The 17,736-nt window shown below is 37.8% G+C and overlaps 1 protein-coding gene across 3 annotated transcripts in view; it reads right to left on the reverse strand.

Moving 5' to 3' along the window:
- The window catches only part of LOC110307404 (uncharacterized), an 87,117-nt gene that overhangs the window by 36,060 nt on the left and 33,321 nt on the right, over nt 1–17,736 (reverse strand). For 2 of the 3 annotated variants that reach the window (XM_085830132.1, XM_085830133.1), the window contains one exon: nt 4,045–4,241. The exons of the other annotated variant lie outside the window; for it this stretch is intronic. In XM_085830132.1, coding sequence (XP_085686258.1) covers nt 4,045–4,068 — 24 coding nt within the window. In that variant the 5' untranslated portion in view covers nt 4,069–4,241. The remainder of the gene's footprint in view (nt 1–4,044; nt 4,242–17,736) is intronic. 3 annotated transcript variants of the gene reach the window in all.

Consider the following 17,736-nt stretch of genomic DNA (forward strand, 5'->3'; position numbering starts at 1 on the left):
CAAAAAGTTGTTTCATATAGTAATCTAATTTTTTATGCCAATCATTTTAATAATTTCGATCATTTCAAACTGGTTGTCCTGTTTTGTTTTGATTGACAAGGTCCTTCTAATCAAATGTTAAGTGGGGATAGGAGTTGATGAGTGAATCACACAAGAATACATCCTTCTCCATCTCTAGGCCTGCCTTTAGTTTCTAATCACTTTTCAGACACTATAAGGATTTTGGAGTAACATTACACCTAAAATTAGTGCACAGTGTTTCCAACTCCTTGATTACAGACAGGAGCTTATGTTCCAGTGTGAAATTTAAGCCCCAGGATTAGTGAGAATGTCCCTAACTGTCTCAATCCTGTTTGACGTCAGAATGCCTCTCTGTTAGTGACCCAGAACCCTATCCATGCACCAACTATATATACTATCTGTTTAAAATGAAAACAGACAACATCTCTGACACCCCCCAAGCCAGAACAGTAAGAAGGATCAGGTAATCAAGAAATTAACTAGGAAACTACCTGAGTTAGATAAATATCAGGATAATGAGGGAGAAGACATCTCACAGGTGCCTTCTGAAGAGAAACATCAATCTCATCTTCTTCAGAGACTGTCAACTAAAGCTCTATTCAGTAATGTGTGTATAAAGAAACAGGAAAGAGAGCAGATGATTGAAGAGGATCATGTCTCTGGATCCCTAGATGTTTCCTACTGCAATAAGGTCACATATAAAGCATGACATTAAAGAAATGCTTCATGGTGTCCATTATCAACTCCTTCTTCCAGCTGAAGAGAAAATATCTTGTCTGGACCCCCACTGCTAATTTGATGCACAGGAACCCTTTGCCAGTCATAAAGATGAGCATGGGAAGTCTCTGGTGACCATCTGGATGGTACACATTATCTGCAGGAGGTGGGAGGAGTCCAACTGCTGCCCAACAGGTAGAAAACCCATTAGGGCAGTTGTTCTCAACTGACACTTTAATGCAGTTCGTCATGTTGTGGTGACCGACAGCCATTTAATTATTTTGGTTGCTCCTTCATAACTCTAATTTTGCTATACTGTTATAAAATGAAACATCTCTGTGTTTTTCTATGGTCTTAGTTAGGGGACCCCTTTGAAAGGGTTGTTCAGCCCACAAAAGGTTCATGACCCACATGTTGAGAACCAATGCTCTAGGGCTATATTGAATCCTTTATAGAACACTGTCAGTAAAACAAAACAAAACAAAAACAAACAAACAAACAAACAAACAAAAAACCACCACCACTAAAGCTCCAGCCATCTCTCTAGGTGTATGAATGAACAAACTGAAAACAATAGTTCCACACTCTTAAAGGCAAAGTAGAATCTTATGGGTATCATCATGTTGCTGTCTCCTCCAGCATGGTAGTAGGAAGTCAATGTGGTCAGGTGACAGTGAGGTGGCATGGTGCTGAGGTACACATGGTTCATCCCAATATGGCTCATTCTTACATCGTTACAAGAATCCAGTTTTCCAGGACATTGTAAAAGCCTGCAGAAATGTCTTTGTATTCTCAGTTCTCAGCAGATATGTTGTCTATGTCTTATCTGTTCCCTTTTTAAGGTGTTTAGGAAACTTTGCCCAAACTCTAAGTTAGAAAGCTGGGGCAGGAAATGAGGGCTCCTGACTGTTACGCCAATAGTACCAAGGTGGATATTCTAACCTAGGAAGACGGTGGGTTTTTATGCACTCCATATCTGACATTTCCAATCCTAAGTCTGAAATACTGAGGAAGACCCACTTCTACTTTTCTTTCCCTCATGCTGCTAATGAAATTCACTATCAATATGCTTGCCCACAGCATCTCAACTTCTGAACAAGACAACTAGGGGATTACTTTATACCTAAAAATGACCATTTAAAACACCTATGAGAAAAATATCTTCACCCCCCCCCTTAAGAATGCAAGAAAGGGATAGGGGGCTTGCAGAGGGGAAACCAGAAAAAGAGATAGCATTTGAAATGTAAACAAATAAAATATACAATTAAAAAATAAAAAAAGGAAATGTAGGGACAAAGAGTGAAGCAGAAACTGAAGGAAAGGCCATCCATAGACTTCTCCACCTAGGGACAAATTCCATCTGCAGACATCAAACACTATTACTGATGCCAAGAAGCACTTGCTGACAGGAGCCTGATATAGATGTTCCCTGAGAGGCTCTGCCAGAGCCTGACCAATACAAATGGAGATGCACACAGCCCAACATCAGACTGAGTGCAGGGATTCCAATGGAGGAGTTAAGGTAAGGACTGAAGGAGATGAAATGGTTTGCAGCCCCATAAGAAGAACAAAAATATCAACCAACCAGACCACCATAAAGCTACCAGGGACTAAATATGAGAATCAGATGGCTCCACCTGGATATGTAGCAGAGGACTGCCTTATCTGGCATCAGTGGTAGGGGAGCCCCTTAGTTCAGTGGATGCTCAATGACCCAGTGTAGGAGAATGCTAGGGCACTGAGGTGGGTGTGGGAGCACCCTCCTAGAGGCAAGCGGAAGGAGGGAGGGTATAGGGTGCTTTTGGAGAGGAAACTGGGAAAAAGGATAGCATTTGGAATGTAAATAAATGAAATAGCCAATAAAGAATTTAAAAATTAAAAAAGAGAGAGAGAGAATGGAATAAAGGAACTCATATATCATCTCAGGACTTGTTTTTGTTGTTTGTTTGCTTCTGTTGTTGTTTTTGTTGTCTTGAAAGGAAGGAAGGAATGAAGAGAAAAGAGGGAGGGAGAGAGGGGGGGAGGGAGGAAGAGAAAGCATTACTGTAATGTTTCAGTGCTGTGGGCGTGGATCAGGACTAGAGAGGTTTAGAACTTACCAATTCACACACTCATACCCAAGTTCACAACTTAAACAGCACTATTGTATAGGCTCCAGCCCTAGGGTATAGATTCCAGTGGTATTCTTGCTTTTATACTTAGCTTTTGTTGCTGAAGCCATCTTAATCTTCTCAAGTGAGTTCTGTCGAAAGAGCCTTCCTCTCTGAAATGGATTCCCTCACTGGTCAGGACTTCTTCCAAGCTCCTGCCATAGTACACTTATTTTCAGGAAAACATTGCTCATTGAACTTTGCTGTGATCCTAAAGAAGAACTGTCTCAAATTCTGAGAAGAGTTACTATCTGGTGTTTTCTTAATGGTATATCCCTATGAGGCATATTATTTTAATCCATCCAATATAATATTTTCTATACGATTGACAGAAATGCAAAAGAAGTAGATATATTCAGCAGCCACCAATGGGGAAATGGCTACTGGTTGAATTAGAAGTTACAGTGGAATTACTTTGTGCTCTCTTGATCAAATAGACTTGATATTGTGAGTCTCACCTGGAGAAGTAGACAAGACATAAGAGACACATGTAATAGTGGTTTTATGTATGAATTTATGTAAGATGTAGATGGTTATGAAAAACATAAATGCAGATAAAGCAAAAAGATGAGGATAGTTTTGAGGTCCTTAGGGCATAGAATATGTTAAAGAAAATTGAAAGTGGATTATCAGATAATATTTTGGGGCATGCTAGAAAATGTTTAAGGTATCACTTTGAAATGCAGCAGAAGCAAAGTTTGACGTAGAGTGAAGAACATCTATTACTTAAGGACCATTCTAACTTTATCATTGTCTAAACAACAGTTTTAAAACTCTCAGCCATCTCAATGACCTACAGGGCTATGAAAAACAGTGTCTGAATCTCAGACATAGACTTTCAACAGGTCTATAGTAGGGTCTCACAATGTATGTTTCTAAGAACTACCCTGGCCCAGATAAGACATTTGAGAAAATGTTGTTTAGGTAGACAGAAGGTCTCTGCTAATCTTTGCTAGAGAAGTATAAGAGATAGGGGATCAGAGGGCAGTGAAGATATGGTGAGATCACACAATGAACCCAGCTGTTCAAACTTAAGAAACTTGACTAGGAAACTGCGAAGTAGGTACAGAAGATGAAGGGTATTAGACAGTATTTTTGAAACAAAAACAATACGATACATATATAAATACATGGATATAGAGTTAAAATTTCTTACCTGGTTGGAAGTAAGCAGAGGCATGGATGGTGATGTAAGACACAAAATAGAGGTGTGGGAATTCACAGTTAGAAATAGGCAATTTGATCATATAGACCTGTGTAAGGATGATTATGTTGCTATAGGTGCTCCACTAACTGGTAGTTAGTAACTATAGTTACAAATCTAATAATCCCACATGGTAGAAGGAAAAATGTCTGTAAAATTAATAGGAAGGAAGAATTAATGACTTGTATATAAACAAATTAATTGCTGTCATGATTGAATTTAAAATATATTATTGAAAGTTAGAGATAACATTAATTTTGGATGAATCAGTGAAGAAGGGCACCAACAACCCTAGTATAACCAGATAACCACTGGTAACCACTGGTAACCACTGGTATGACCCCTAAATACCCACCTCTATGCTGTAATATCTTCTTTAATTTCTTATTCTGAATATGTCAGAACCTGAAAACTTGTTTAAAATGAATCAGAGAAAGGACAGAATATTATTTCTAGGATTATATCATAAAAAGAATAAGAGTGGGAAATCAGACATTCACAGCTAGTCTGCAACCACCTTTGGACTTTGATGACTTAAATACCTAGTAGCTTGTTAAGCTGTTTTTCTCAGTAATGAAACCCCTCAAACCTACCACTTAGTAAATTCCATTTTGCATACACAAATATAAGATTTGAGGGTATATACTCATTGTTTTAAGTAAACATATCTGTTCTTTTATCATTCTCATAGGATTGTGTGAAACCCTTGTAAAATTGACCTGCCCACATCTTTTGTATTCTATAAGACAAACAACTTTTTATGCAGCTATGAAGCTGTGGACAGCATAATTCTCACCCCACAGATTAAACATTTTCATGTAGCCCTTTGCCTACAACAGTTTTGCTTTATTCTGAACTGAAAACATAGATTAAAAAGGGCATTTCTAAATTTGAAACAGATATTCTTATTACTTCAGTAGATTTTTTTTTCTTTAATTGAGCTTTCCTGGGATACAGTGTATGTATGGGTCTACTTATTCACCAATCTGTCCTTTCAATGTATATTTAGTTACAAAATATCTACTGGATTTAAGTCCACTTCGGTAGGGACAGGTTCTGTTCTGTAGTGATCCTTCCAATATTATTCTTCTAAGGGACAGTGGAATAGAGGGATTTATGCTAAAGAAAGTATACATTGAAATTTTATGGTCTGATTCTGAAGTATTCACATTGGGACTATGTTTTGAATGCCTGGTCATCAGATAGTGGCACTATTTATGTACGTGTATGTATGTGGAGGGGGGAGGTCCATAGACAAGACCTAGTTGGGAGAAGTAGCTCACAAGGATAGGTCTTGAGAAGTTCCAGCTATGGTCTCTGCTTCCTGCTCTAAAAAGATGTGAATAACTTTTATCACGCATTCCTGTGGCTATGAGCTGAGCTCCTCTGAAATGTCTCTACCACAATGGACTGAATTTCTCTGAAATATTGACCCCAAGATATCTTTCTCCTTTTAAGGTGTGATTGTCAGGTGTGGGATCACACCTAAAAAAGTAAAGCATACACTGAATATTATCAAATCAAGATAGTATGTAAAATCCTAGTTATCAGCGAATTTTCTTTCTTTTTTTTTTTTGTTTGTTTTTGGTTTGTCTGGTTTGTTTTTTGTTTGTTTGTTTTTTTTTTTTTTTTCGGTTTTTCGAGACAGGGTTTCTCTGTAGCCCTGACTGTCCTGGAACTTACTTTGGAGACCAGGCTGGCCTCAAACTCAGAAATCCACCTACTTCTGCCTCCCGAGTGCTGGGATTAAAGGCGTGCGCCACCATGCCTGGCTTCGAATTTTTTTTCTCCACTTAACCTCATTTCTCCCTTTTGTTTTAGCACACTCATAGCAAACACCTGTACAATAGGGATTCAATTTATATGACTGTATGTTTTTGTGCCACAAGAGTAGATTGTTGATTTATTTGCTCTTTCAAAGCAACCAAAGAAACTACCTTGTTAAGGTACTTAAAAAACAAACAAACAAAATCAACTTATTTTCTCACTTCTTATTTAATAAACAAAAACACATTACAAATTTAGATCATTGTAGCATCCAATTTTAATGAAGAAGTCAACACTCTCTTATCATCTCTGAGGTTCTGAGTAAATGAATTTATAAAAAGCCTCAGCAAGAACAGACAATAGTGTTATATTTTTAAGCTAAAATGTCAAATTTAGGGTAAATGATGCTCAAATCATTCTAAAACAGTTTCCTCATCTTTGCTCCTATAATAAAATAATCATAGGTGTGCTTTCTCACTACCAGAGCAGATGGCTCTAATGATTTTTCTTGCCACAGTTAATTCCTTTGCAAACAAGGGAGACAGGTTGGCAAATGTGTACTGAAAGTGCGATGTCACTGTTCATAAATGCTCTGAAAGTTTATTTTGTTCTATCATTACTGGAAAATGGTGTTTGCCTAAGCGAAATCATTTGTGTGAACCATCCCTGAGACAGTGCTCTTGTTGTGATAAATTACCTGTAAAGTGAATGAGCATCACCTGGCTAATGTGGTTCGGTGGCACAATTGGCTTCATGGAACAAGTCAGCACCTCTCTATTCTCTGAATTAAATTTTATGAAGGAAGCATACTCTTTCCTATTTGGGAACATATTCATTCTAGTGTGTTTAAGACATCATTCAGAAGCTACTTAATATAGTGTGTATATTAGCAAAAAACTGTAAAGGAAAAAATGCTTTAGTAAAATTATATTAGCTTAATACAAATATCAAATAGGGGATTCATAAATCTAAACAAGGTTTTGAAATAATGCAAAAAGATTTTCATAAACTTATTTTCATTGTTTTAAGTTACATATGATCTCTGGTTAATCAGAGAATGGCGTAAGTGCACATATATGCTTCTTTAGTAATACCAAAAAAACATAAAACTCAAATTGAATTACTTTGAAAACAAAATATTTGGGTTGTGTATTTCTCAATAACTTTATGGCCTCAAAGTTAGTGAATGATTAGAGGTTTTAATCTTGCCCATACTTTCCATTACACATGCATCTAGGAAGTAAACATTCTATCATAGAACTAGCATTTATCACTTATTGATGTGAGTAATGCTTCCAATTAGAACATACAAGCCTTGTTTACATTCTTTGCTGATCTTACTTAAGCTAAAATATGTTTCATGATTGGTGATTGATGGTTTGCCAGAGAAACCATTTAAAAGGTAGCAAAGATAGACAAGGTGTTGGGATGCCTCTGACTATAATAAATAACATGAAATATGTGTTAAGAAAACTGTGAAATTAGATATTGAAGAGCACTGATGCTTGGGGTAGTCGATGCTTTGATTCAAACTGGAATTATAAATAAAAGCAAGTTGCACTCTAAATTGCCCTAGACCAAGGAAAGTTACAGGTGGCATTAGTGATAGCCTCTCATATATGCCCTGAGGTTAGAATGACTAAGGATATCTGGGGATAAAATTACTACCCCCTTGACTTTCACAACTGCAGGAAAGAGTCACCACTAATGTAAAATGTTGGCTTGCATGATATTTATACTTCATTATTCTAAGGAATAACAATATCAGAAACAAAAAAAAACTATTGGTTTTAATTTTCTCCATGCATTTAAAAGTATACTTAAACGACATAAAGCGCCCTGTCTAAGCCATTGTGTACAAACTAAATCCATCAGAATGTTTCACACAAATAATTTTTGAGAGACTTCAGTATTCATATGTATTTTCAGAAATATTATTTGTACCTAAATACTTCTTTTCTTGTGACCATATATTACTTTTCATCAAAGTCCATGAAGTTTTCTAACAATTTACATTAAACAGTCTGTGAATTTAGTTTTAGAAAAATAACAGACAACTAGTGCTTCTATTTGTGAAATTGAAAAGTAGTATTTCTCATTCACTAGTCATTGAAAGAGTTTTATATCTTCTATATAAACATGATTCTTGAAAAATTAAGTTTTGCTGCATACTAAATAATTTGCTAAAGAAATAGTATTATTCTGTGATCTTTTAAATTTTTCATTAATCATTTTTTTTTTCCAAAATGATTACCCAGCCTCTTGTGGATGGTGGGTATAGAGTCCTGGACAGGACTATGTCCTGGAGATACTGTAATCAAACTCCTTTGACCTGCAACCCTTTTTACTACCATTTAACTCATAAAAGTGTGTGGGATTTTGCAATTTATCAAAATCTTTTACTCAGTATGTCGAGTGAAGTATGGCCTGCCATTTCCAAGCAATGGTATGCACCTAACAGCAGTTGTCAGAACATGATATATTGAAATTCCATGCTTTAAAAATGTGTTATCATACTCCATCAAAAGAGAAAACATAATCATCCAAGAGCAGGCTCTCTCTGTAGGAAAATATTAAAAAGAGCAAGAAGAATTCAATATCAATTTAATGTCATGTTGTGATAGTGTACCGATATTTTAAAATCTTGACTTTGAGACCCACAGTGAAAATTGAGGTTAGTACCTAGGAGGTAACAGCTAGGAATCCTTGGCTTTTGGAATTAAGGTTTTTTTTCTGAGAGTGAAATGAGACACAATTGTCTCAAAACAGCGGAGAGTAGCCGCTATTGAAATGGCTGCACCTAAGCAATAATGTGCCTGTTGTGTCTACAATCAACCAGCAGCAAACTTTGACTACTAGAGTGTCAAAGGACTGCCTTAGCATGACCAAAGCTATAACAGACTCAATTTTGTTTGGTCCCACTTATTTAAAAACAAAAAACAAAAACAAAAACAGTATCTTATTCTGTGTGAACTTGAGTTGAGAAACAATCTTGACATCAAGGCTCATTTTGAAATCCTCTTTCTGGAAAGAAAATATCACCCTGCACTGTGTTCTGCATTTAAAAATAGTGGTCCAGTTTGCAACTTAGCCACATAAGTGTGGCAAGACAGGTAGCCTGTGTACTTTCATGTCACTGCAGAAAGAGGAAAACTTGTGTATATAGCTAACTATGTGAATATATGTGTAAGGTAAACTCAATTTATAGTCACTAATGGCTGTTTATTCTTCAACTATAGCAGAACTTTGCTGAGGACCAGAGCGACTACAGAAGAGTTTAGAATTTTCTTCCCTTTTCTCCTGTGCAGGTAAAGCAAGCTTGGATAGTGATTAAGTGTCCAAGATATACATCTGACCTGTGAATGCACATAACAGGGATAGAGCTTGATTTTCCAAAGTTGATAGGTGTCTTATATTATATGTGGACTTATATAACATCATTGCTCAAAGGGCTTGTTCAAGTAGGGAAATGTTAATCTTGTAATTATGCTAAGAAAATTTGAACATTAAAATTACTACTTTGGAGTGAGTTGTGATGGAATTTCAAAGGTTCTGAATTCAGGTGCTATTAATTTCTTCAGTCCCTAGATAACTTATTGCTAAAGACAGGGTTTACAAAATATCTAGACTAGTGATGTCTCAATCTCTAGGAAAAACTTTCAAGGATTAAGAGTTGCCCTAGTGACTTTTAACAGTGTTAGATGGTAATTTCATAAAACCATATAAATATTAAAAAAGAATATAAGTCTTATGAGGATCATATTCTCCTCTGAGATATCTTCTTTCTGTAGTGAGTTAGAGATAGGATAGGTGAAACTTTGATTTTACTTACATTACATGCTCTGATTAGCCATTAAGGAATACCCCTTAAAACTTCACTTATAAGATTTCCCCGTACTGAATGAAGGTCTTGAAGAATTGACCATCTGGCTCTCTACAGTCTAAATTCTTGAGTTCTTTGTATTTATTGAATATTAGCCCTCTATTAGTTATAGGATTGGCTGCAGTTTTGTTCTATTGATAGTTTGCCTTACAGAAGCTTTGTAATTTTATGAGGCCTTATTTGTCAATTCTTGATCTGAGAACAAATGCCACTGGTGTTCTGTTCAGGAAAATTTCCCATGTGCCCATATGTTCAAGGCTTTTCCCCACTTTCTCTTCTATTAGAGTCAGTGTATCTGGTTTTATGTGGAGGTCATTGATTCAGTTGGACTTGAGCTTTGTACAAGGAGATAAGAATCAATCAATTTGCATTCTTCTACATGCTGACCACCAGTTGAACCAGTATCATTTGTAGAAATTACTGTCTTTTTTTCCACCGGATGGTTTTAGCTCCTTTACCAAAGATCAAGTGACCATAGGTGCACACTAATTTCTGGGTCTTTTATTCTATTCCATTGATCTACCTGCCTGTCACTATACCAACACCATGGAGTTTTGTTTTTTTTTTTTTTTTAATCACAATTGCTCTGTAGTACACCTAGAGATTAGGAATTGTGATTTACCCAAAAGTTCTTTTATTGTTTAGAATAATTTTTGCTATCCTGAGCTATTTGTTATTCCAAATGAACTTGAAAATTGCTCTCTCTAACTCTATGAAAAATTGAGTGAGAATTTTAATGGGGATTGCATTGAACCTGTAGATTACTTTCAGGAACATGGCCATTTTTACTATATTAATCTTGTCAATCCATGAGCATGGGAGATCTTTCCATCTTCTGAGATCTTCTTCAATTTCTTTCTTTAGAGAATTGAAGTTCTTGTTGTACAGATCTTTCACTTGTTTGGTTAGATTTACACCAAGATATTTTATATTGTTCATGACTATTGTGAAGGGTGTTGTTTCCCTAATTTCCTTCTTAGTCCATTAATCCTTTGAGCATAGGAAGGCTACTGATTTATTTGTGTTGATTTTATATCCAGCCACTCTGCTGAAGTTGTTTATCAGGTTTAGGAGTTCTCTGGTGGAATTTTACGGTGACTTAAGTATACTGTCATATTATCAGCAAATAGTGATATTTTGACTTTTTCCTTTTCAATTTGTATCCTTTGACCTACTTTTGCTTTCTCATTGCTCTAGGTATAAGTTTGAGTACCGTATTGAATAAATAGAGAGAGAGTGGGCAGCCTTGTCTAGTCCCTGCGTTTGGTGGGATTGCTCACTCCAGTCAGAATAGCTAAGATCAAAAACTCAGGTGACAGCAGATACCGGCAAGGATGTTGAGAAAGAGGAGCACTCCTCCATTGTTAGTGGGATTACAAGCTGATAGAACTACCATGGAAATCAGTTCTGACAGTTCCTCAGAAAACTGGACATAGTACTACCTTATGACCAAGCTATACCATTCCTGGGCATATACCCAGAAGATACACCAGCATGTAATAAGGACACATGCTTCACTATGCTCATTGCAGCCTTATTCATAATAGCTAGAAGCTGGAAACAACCCAGATGTCCCTCAACAGAAAATGTGGCACATTTACACAATAGAATACTCCTCAGCTATTAAAAACAATGACTTCATGAAATTTGCAAGCAAATGGATGAAACTTGAAAATAGCATTCTGAGTGAGGTAACCCAGTCACAAAAGAACACACATGGTATGCACTCACTGATAAGTGGATATTAGCCCAAAAGATTAGAATACCCAACATACAATTATCAGACCATATGAAACTCAAGAAGGAAGACCAAAGTTTGGATGCTTCAGTGCTTCTTAGAAGGGGGAACAAAATACTCACAGGAGGAAATATGGAGACAAAATGTGGAGCAGAGACTGAAGGAAAGGCCATCCAGAGACTGCCCAACCTGGGGATCCATCCCATATAGAGATACCAAACTCATACACTATTGTAGATGCCAAGAAGTGCTTGCTGACAGGAGCCTTATATAGTTGTCTCCTGATAGGCTTTGCCAGACCTTGGCAAATAAAGAGGCAGATGTTTGCAGTTAACCATTGGACTGAGTGCAGGGTCCCCGATGGAGGAGTTGGAGAAGGAACTGAAGGAGCTAGGGGTTTTGCAGCTCCATGGGGGGAGTACCACCAAACAAAGAATACACATAGCTCTGACCGCCCCAGTGTAGGGGAATACCAGGGAAGGAAGGAAGGAGGGAGTAGCTGGGTGGGGGAGCACCCTCACAAAGGCAGGGGGATAGAGAGGAGAAAGGGATTTTCCAGAGGGGAGACAGGGAAAGGGAACAACATTTGAAATGTGAATAAAGAAAATATCTAATAAAAGGAGAAAAAAACCAATTGATAACCTGGACCAAGAAATGTAGATGTTATTGAACAGTTATGAAAAAGGGGGCTCTGATTCTTTCTTCTCCCCTTATCTCTCTGTGTATGTCTCTGTCTCTGTCTCTGTGTCTGCCTCTGTGCCTCTGTGCCTCTGTGTCTCCATGTCTCTGTCTCTGTCTCTGTCTCTGTCTCTGTCTCTCTCTCTGTCTCTCTCTCTCTCTCTCTCTCTCTCTCACACACACACACACACACACACACACACACACACACACACACACACACACTGTAACCCAGACTGGCCTCAAACTTTGGACACCTGCAATTAGGAATACCTGTCTTCCTGAATAGTTTATAGGTACAGATCTTGAAACTATGGCAGTGATTTAATGAATTTGGAAGTGAAAATGAAGTATATGGGAAAATGAGAAAACAAAGTATTTAAACTGTAGCCTTAACATGCTGAGTCAACCTAAATCTGAAGCTGTATCTGCATATGGCAAATGTCAGCCTACCATTCTCTTTATGAGCAAGTCAATATGATGGTTTTTCAGTCATAAAAATGAGAGTTCTTGGTGAGGTGGCCCTTGGCCTCCAGACATTCACTGTGCAGTTACTGACCTTGTGTCCCAGAGCCTCTCTCATGGTTAATATTTGGTGATCAATAAGTATTGTTCCTTATCTCAAGATCATTAGACATTGAAGAGGACTAATTTTTCAAAGTTAGACCAAAAATTAAACCTCATGGCATACTTAAATTGTGTAAACAGACTTACAGAGTTCACTCAAAACAATGCAAGTAACCTCACCATTCCAGTAATTTACACTGACGACTAGTTGAAAAAGCATACACCAGTCACTCGTTTATAAACAGATAGATTCTCTCCTCTACAATGACTTTCATCTCACCTTGGGTGGAAACTATTAATTCCTATTTTCCTTGTGATTCTTTGAACTATATCATTCTCATTATGGGGAACATCATGGAAAAAAAAAAAAGGCAGCAAGCCTCTGCATGAGGGCTGTGAAATTCATCGGTGGGTGACAGCAATCAGCCTGCTCATCTGACACAGTGCACACAAGAATGATGCAAACTTTCAAAATCCAGGCAACAATAAGGAAAAATATCTAAAATTGGCCTGGAGGAGATATGCCTTCAAATTGTTGGGAAGCAGGTCAGAGTGACTGTCTGGCACTGAGACATGGTTTTAGTGGGAAGGATTTAACCTGGGTCTTTATGTCTGGTGCCAGAAAAGTGGCTGGCATTATGAAGGAACTCTAGTCTAGTGTGGTGGGGGGAGGGGGGAGAAATGCTGCCAGTTTACATCGAAAGGCCTTGGTTTGCAGCTTTTCTAAGGAAGGGAGGCTATGTGACGACACTCCTGGGCTGCTTGGTACTGAAATGCTGGCTTCCTGTTTGAAACAGCTCTCTGTGCTCTGTTCTCGTAAACGGGATTTTAGTGAAAGCCAGAGCAACTAATGGTGTAATAGATACTTAAGATGAATCAGAGCAGGCAATGATGTTTCACTGACCAATATGACGTAAATAACTTCCCATGAAAGCATTTTACACATAACCTTCTGGTGTTGGGAAACTTGAAGCAGCAGATTTTATGTGGCTATGGGCTGTAGATGATGCTGGTGAACCATGGTCTCTGACCAACATGTCTGATCCTGCTATCTTCTCCCCAAGCTCCTAACCCACTCTTGAGAGCAGCATATTTTGGTATGGATAACTCAAACACAGTACAGTGTTCTTATATGTCACAGTTTTAAAAGCTCACTTTCGAGTGTTTACAAGGTTATGATATACACTGAAGCAATGAAAAAACAAACAAACAAACAAACAAATAAACAAACAGGAAGACACCAAAGAAAGAAACAGTCAGGTTTACAAATACAAGTTAACCATTTCATAAATGGTGCTGACCTTTAAATCGGAAAAGTTATACACTCAAGGACTGAACTTTGTAGGGAACATTTGAACTTCTTTTCCAGCCCTTATTGTTGGAACACGTTTCTTTTTTAGAGTAATTCTTGTTCATTCATAGGTCTAGTTCCTTTACTTTGCAGTTATTTGCAATAGGCTCACTTCTACAAGTTTCAAGTAGCCAAGAAGCTACCAATTCACTTTGATGACTTGCTTTTTAAAAAAATAATCAATGACTTTTAAGAGCTTAGTGGGGCAACAGATCTTAAATACATACTCAAGAGAACGTTTTACCAGTAACAATGTCTGAGAGAGCTAGACTGGAGGGCGGTAAATATGGAATGAAAGTGGCTACATTTATAGAAGCAACCAGCTGGTAATACCAGTCAGGAAAGGTATTCTATTCCAGATCATAGCTTCTATATTAAAATTGTAATGTTTAAGCTCTTGGCTGAATGGACCAGCACATCTTTTAAGTTAGGAAATATGGTAGATATGAGCATTTGGAGCATTCTATGCATCAGGATAGAAATTCTCTTACACTCAACATTTAGTCAGTGGAAACAGAAATCAAGAGATAGTTTTACTGGAAAAGAGATTTTTGAAAATTTTAATCGATAGACCAACTGATTCACTTTTTGGGCAGTGAAGTCTGCCATGAACTGATTTGTTGTAAATCTCCTTAGAAGACTCAAACTTAGCCACCACCGTGATAGAAAGCTGAGGTGATTAAGTCATCCATCATGATTTTGTTTATTTACTTAAAATTAATTCATGGTTTTAGCTTAGAATACAAACTAACAGGTTTCATCTGGTGCCTTGAGTTTAGGTTTTTCAGCCCTTATTGTTGTAAAGAGTAAGTTTCTGTTTCTTTTTTTTATTTTATTTTATTTATTTATTTATTTATTATTACGTATTTTCCTCAATTACATTTCCAATGCTATCCCAAAAGTCCCCCATACCCCCCCCCCACTTCCCTACCCACCCATTCCCATTCTTTTGGCCCTGGCATTCCCCTGTATTGGGGCATATAAAGTTTGCAAGTCCAAAGGGCCTCTCTTTCCAGTGATGGCCGACTAGGCCATCTTTCGATACATATGCAGCTAGAGACAAGAGCTCCAGGGTACTGGTTAGTTCATCATGTTGTTCCAACTATAGGGTTGCAGATCCCTTTAGCTCCTTGGGTACTTTCTCGAGCTTCTCCATTGGGAGCCCTGTGATCCATCCAATAGCTGACTGAGCATCCACTTCTGTGTTTGTTTGGCCCCAGCATAGTTTCACAAGAGAGAGCTATATCTGGGTCCTTTCAGCAAAATCTTGCTAGTGTATGCAATGGTGTCAGCGTTTGGAAGCTGATTATGGGATGGATCCCTGGATATGGCAGTCTCTAGATGGTCCATCCTTTCATCACAGCTCCAAACTTTGTCTCTGTAACTCCTTCCATGGGTGTTTTGTTCCCAATTCTAAGAAGGGGTTTGGTTTAGTAACCTATGAAGACTAAGGCAGATTTATATTTTTTTTAGCTCTTTGGGACTTTCTCTAGATCAGTGTTATGGACGCTCTCTACCATAGTATTATGTAGTAATACTATAGTTCATCGTTTTTATGGTTTGTTTATAATGTATCAGGATGTACTAAAATAATTTCAAGTTATCTCCTGATTAAATGGCATAACGTATTTTGGGGTTATGTAGGGATTTAAATCATACAATTTTAAGCAGGCTTGAATGTTTATTTTTAGAATATAACATATAATATATGTGAATATATGGCAGAATGCAAAGAAAATATTTTTATTTTGATCTTCTTAGAATTTCTGTGGGGAAAACCACCATTCACATTTTGAGTTGGCTTGGTTTGGACTGACTAGAATTTCCATTTTGCAGTTCTAAACAGGACATAAGACCCTCATGTCACCAAGGAAACATTGACATAGCAACTGGTCTAAGGATGATAATTACCACTTACAATCAACATTGAAATAGAACAATTAGAGTCACCAGAAAATCAGTGGAAGCCACATTTCTGTGAAAAATTCTCTCAGTAAAGGCAGTATATGTCTAATAACATTCTAGTCTTCATCACCATCATTATAAACATTTTCTGACTTTCATAATTATATAAATTTTACCATTCCTATTCCATTAAGTTAGTATGAAGATTCAAAGGGGCAATATTTACATCAATTCATGGCCCTGTCCAGATTAAAATAAATCTAAAATAAAATAATAGATAAATTCTGATATCTAATGAATTGCATTTCTGTCAAACATTGCCTACATTGAAGCATTTGACTGATTCATTGTTTTTAATTATTGTTATATTTGGATTACTCAATATTTAATCAAACAAATCTTTCTCTCTCTCTCTCTCTCTCTCTCTGTGTGTGTGTGTGTGTGTGTGTGTGTGTGTGTGCATGTGTTAGCACATATATGAAGTGACTGTGTGGTCATAAGTGTACAGTGGGTCTGAGGACAGTGGATCCTCTGGAAATAGAATAATAGAAAATTATGAGTCATTGCATGGGTGCAGGAAATTGAACCTAGGTCCTCTAAAAGAGCTTTTAACAGTTGAGCCATCTTTCCATATCCAGGAAAGATTTTTTTCTTTTTCTTTTTTGTAATTCATTTATTTATTTTATATCTCAACCACAGTTTCTCCTCCCTCCTCTCCTGACAGTCCTCCCCCAAATCATTCCTCCTCCATTTCTCTTCAGAAGCTTCCCATCCAGCCTTGGCATATCCCAGGCCTCTTTCTCCTTCTGAAGATGCATGCTACCTCCCCAGCCCCATCAGTTTCAGATTCCCACTCATTTTCATGATCATTTGGCCATCCCTTCTGTTCTTATATACACCTGATCCTGAAACCCTCCATTCCCCTCCCAACCCCTTCTCCCACCAAGTTCCCTATCTCCATCTGCCACTTATAAGTATTTAATTCCCTCTTAGACATCCCCTATAAACATTTGAATCAAGAATAATTTACCCCTGGTAACCCACAGACTACTTAGGCTGGGAAACAGGTAGGTTTACTATAGATCTTCATCTCTTTCTCTCCTTTCTTCCAAATCCAATCCTCAAGTCTCATCCCTAATTCTATATAAAATTACTCACCTCAGCACCCTGTTCCTTCCTGCTCCTATCTCCAGAGAATCACACAGATAACTCCCTCCAGTCTGTGATTTCCCCACTCATCTCTTTGTCTTAGTCTCCAAATCTAGTAGTCATTCCTAGAGAACCCAGAGTGTGCTCCAGCCAGGAAACAGGTAGACAACCCACACATCTCTTCTCCTGTCCTGTCCTGTCCTGTCCTGTCCTGTCCTGTCCTGTCCTGTCCTGTCCTCTCCTCTCCTCTCCTCTCCTCTCCTCTCTTCATCTCTAAATCTAACCCCTAGTCTCACTACCAGCTCTGTAGCAGACCACCTTCTATGCACTGCCCTCTCCCTGCCTGGATCTACAGTAGATCATGTAGATCTTCCCGTTTCCTTTCCCCCACTCATCACCCCAGCTGTCAACTCCAGCAGACATTCCCTGGAATCTTTCAGGCAATCTTGCCAGAGAAGTAAGTAGGCTTGCAAAGCAGGCAGGCAAGTGTCAGATCTTGACCCTCCGTCCTCTGCTCTAGTCGCATCCTCAGCTCTGTAGCAGACTACCTGTCCTGTCCTTTCCTCACTTTTTGCTCCCATTCCCAAGGGACTAAGCAGATCTTAG

The sequence above is a fragment of the Mus caroli genome, unplaced genomic scaffold, assembly GCF_978045245.1.
Source record: "Mus caroli unplaced genomic scaffold, Mus_caroli_1 scaffold_14, whole genome shotgun sequence".
Lineage (NCBI taxonomy): Eukaryota > Metazoa > Chordata > Mammalia > Rodentia > Muridae > Mus > Mus caroli.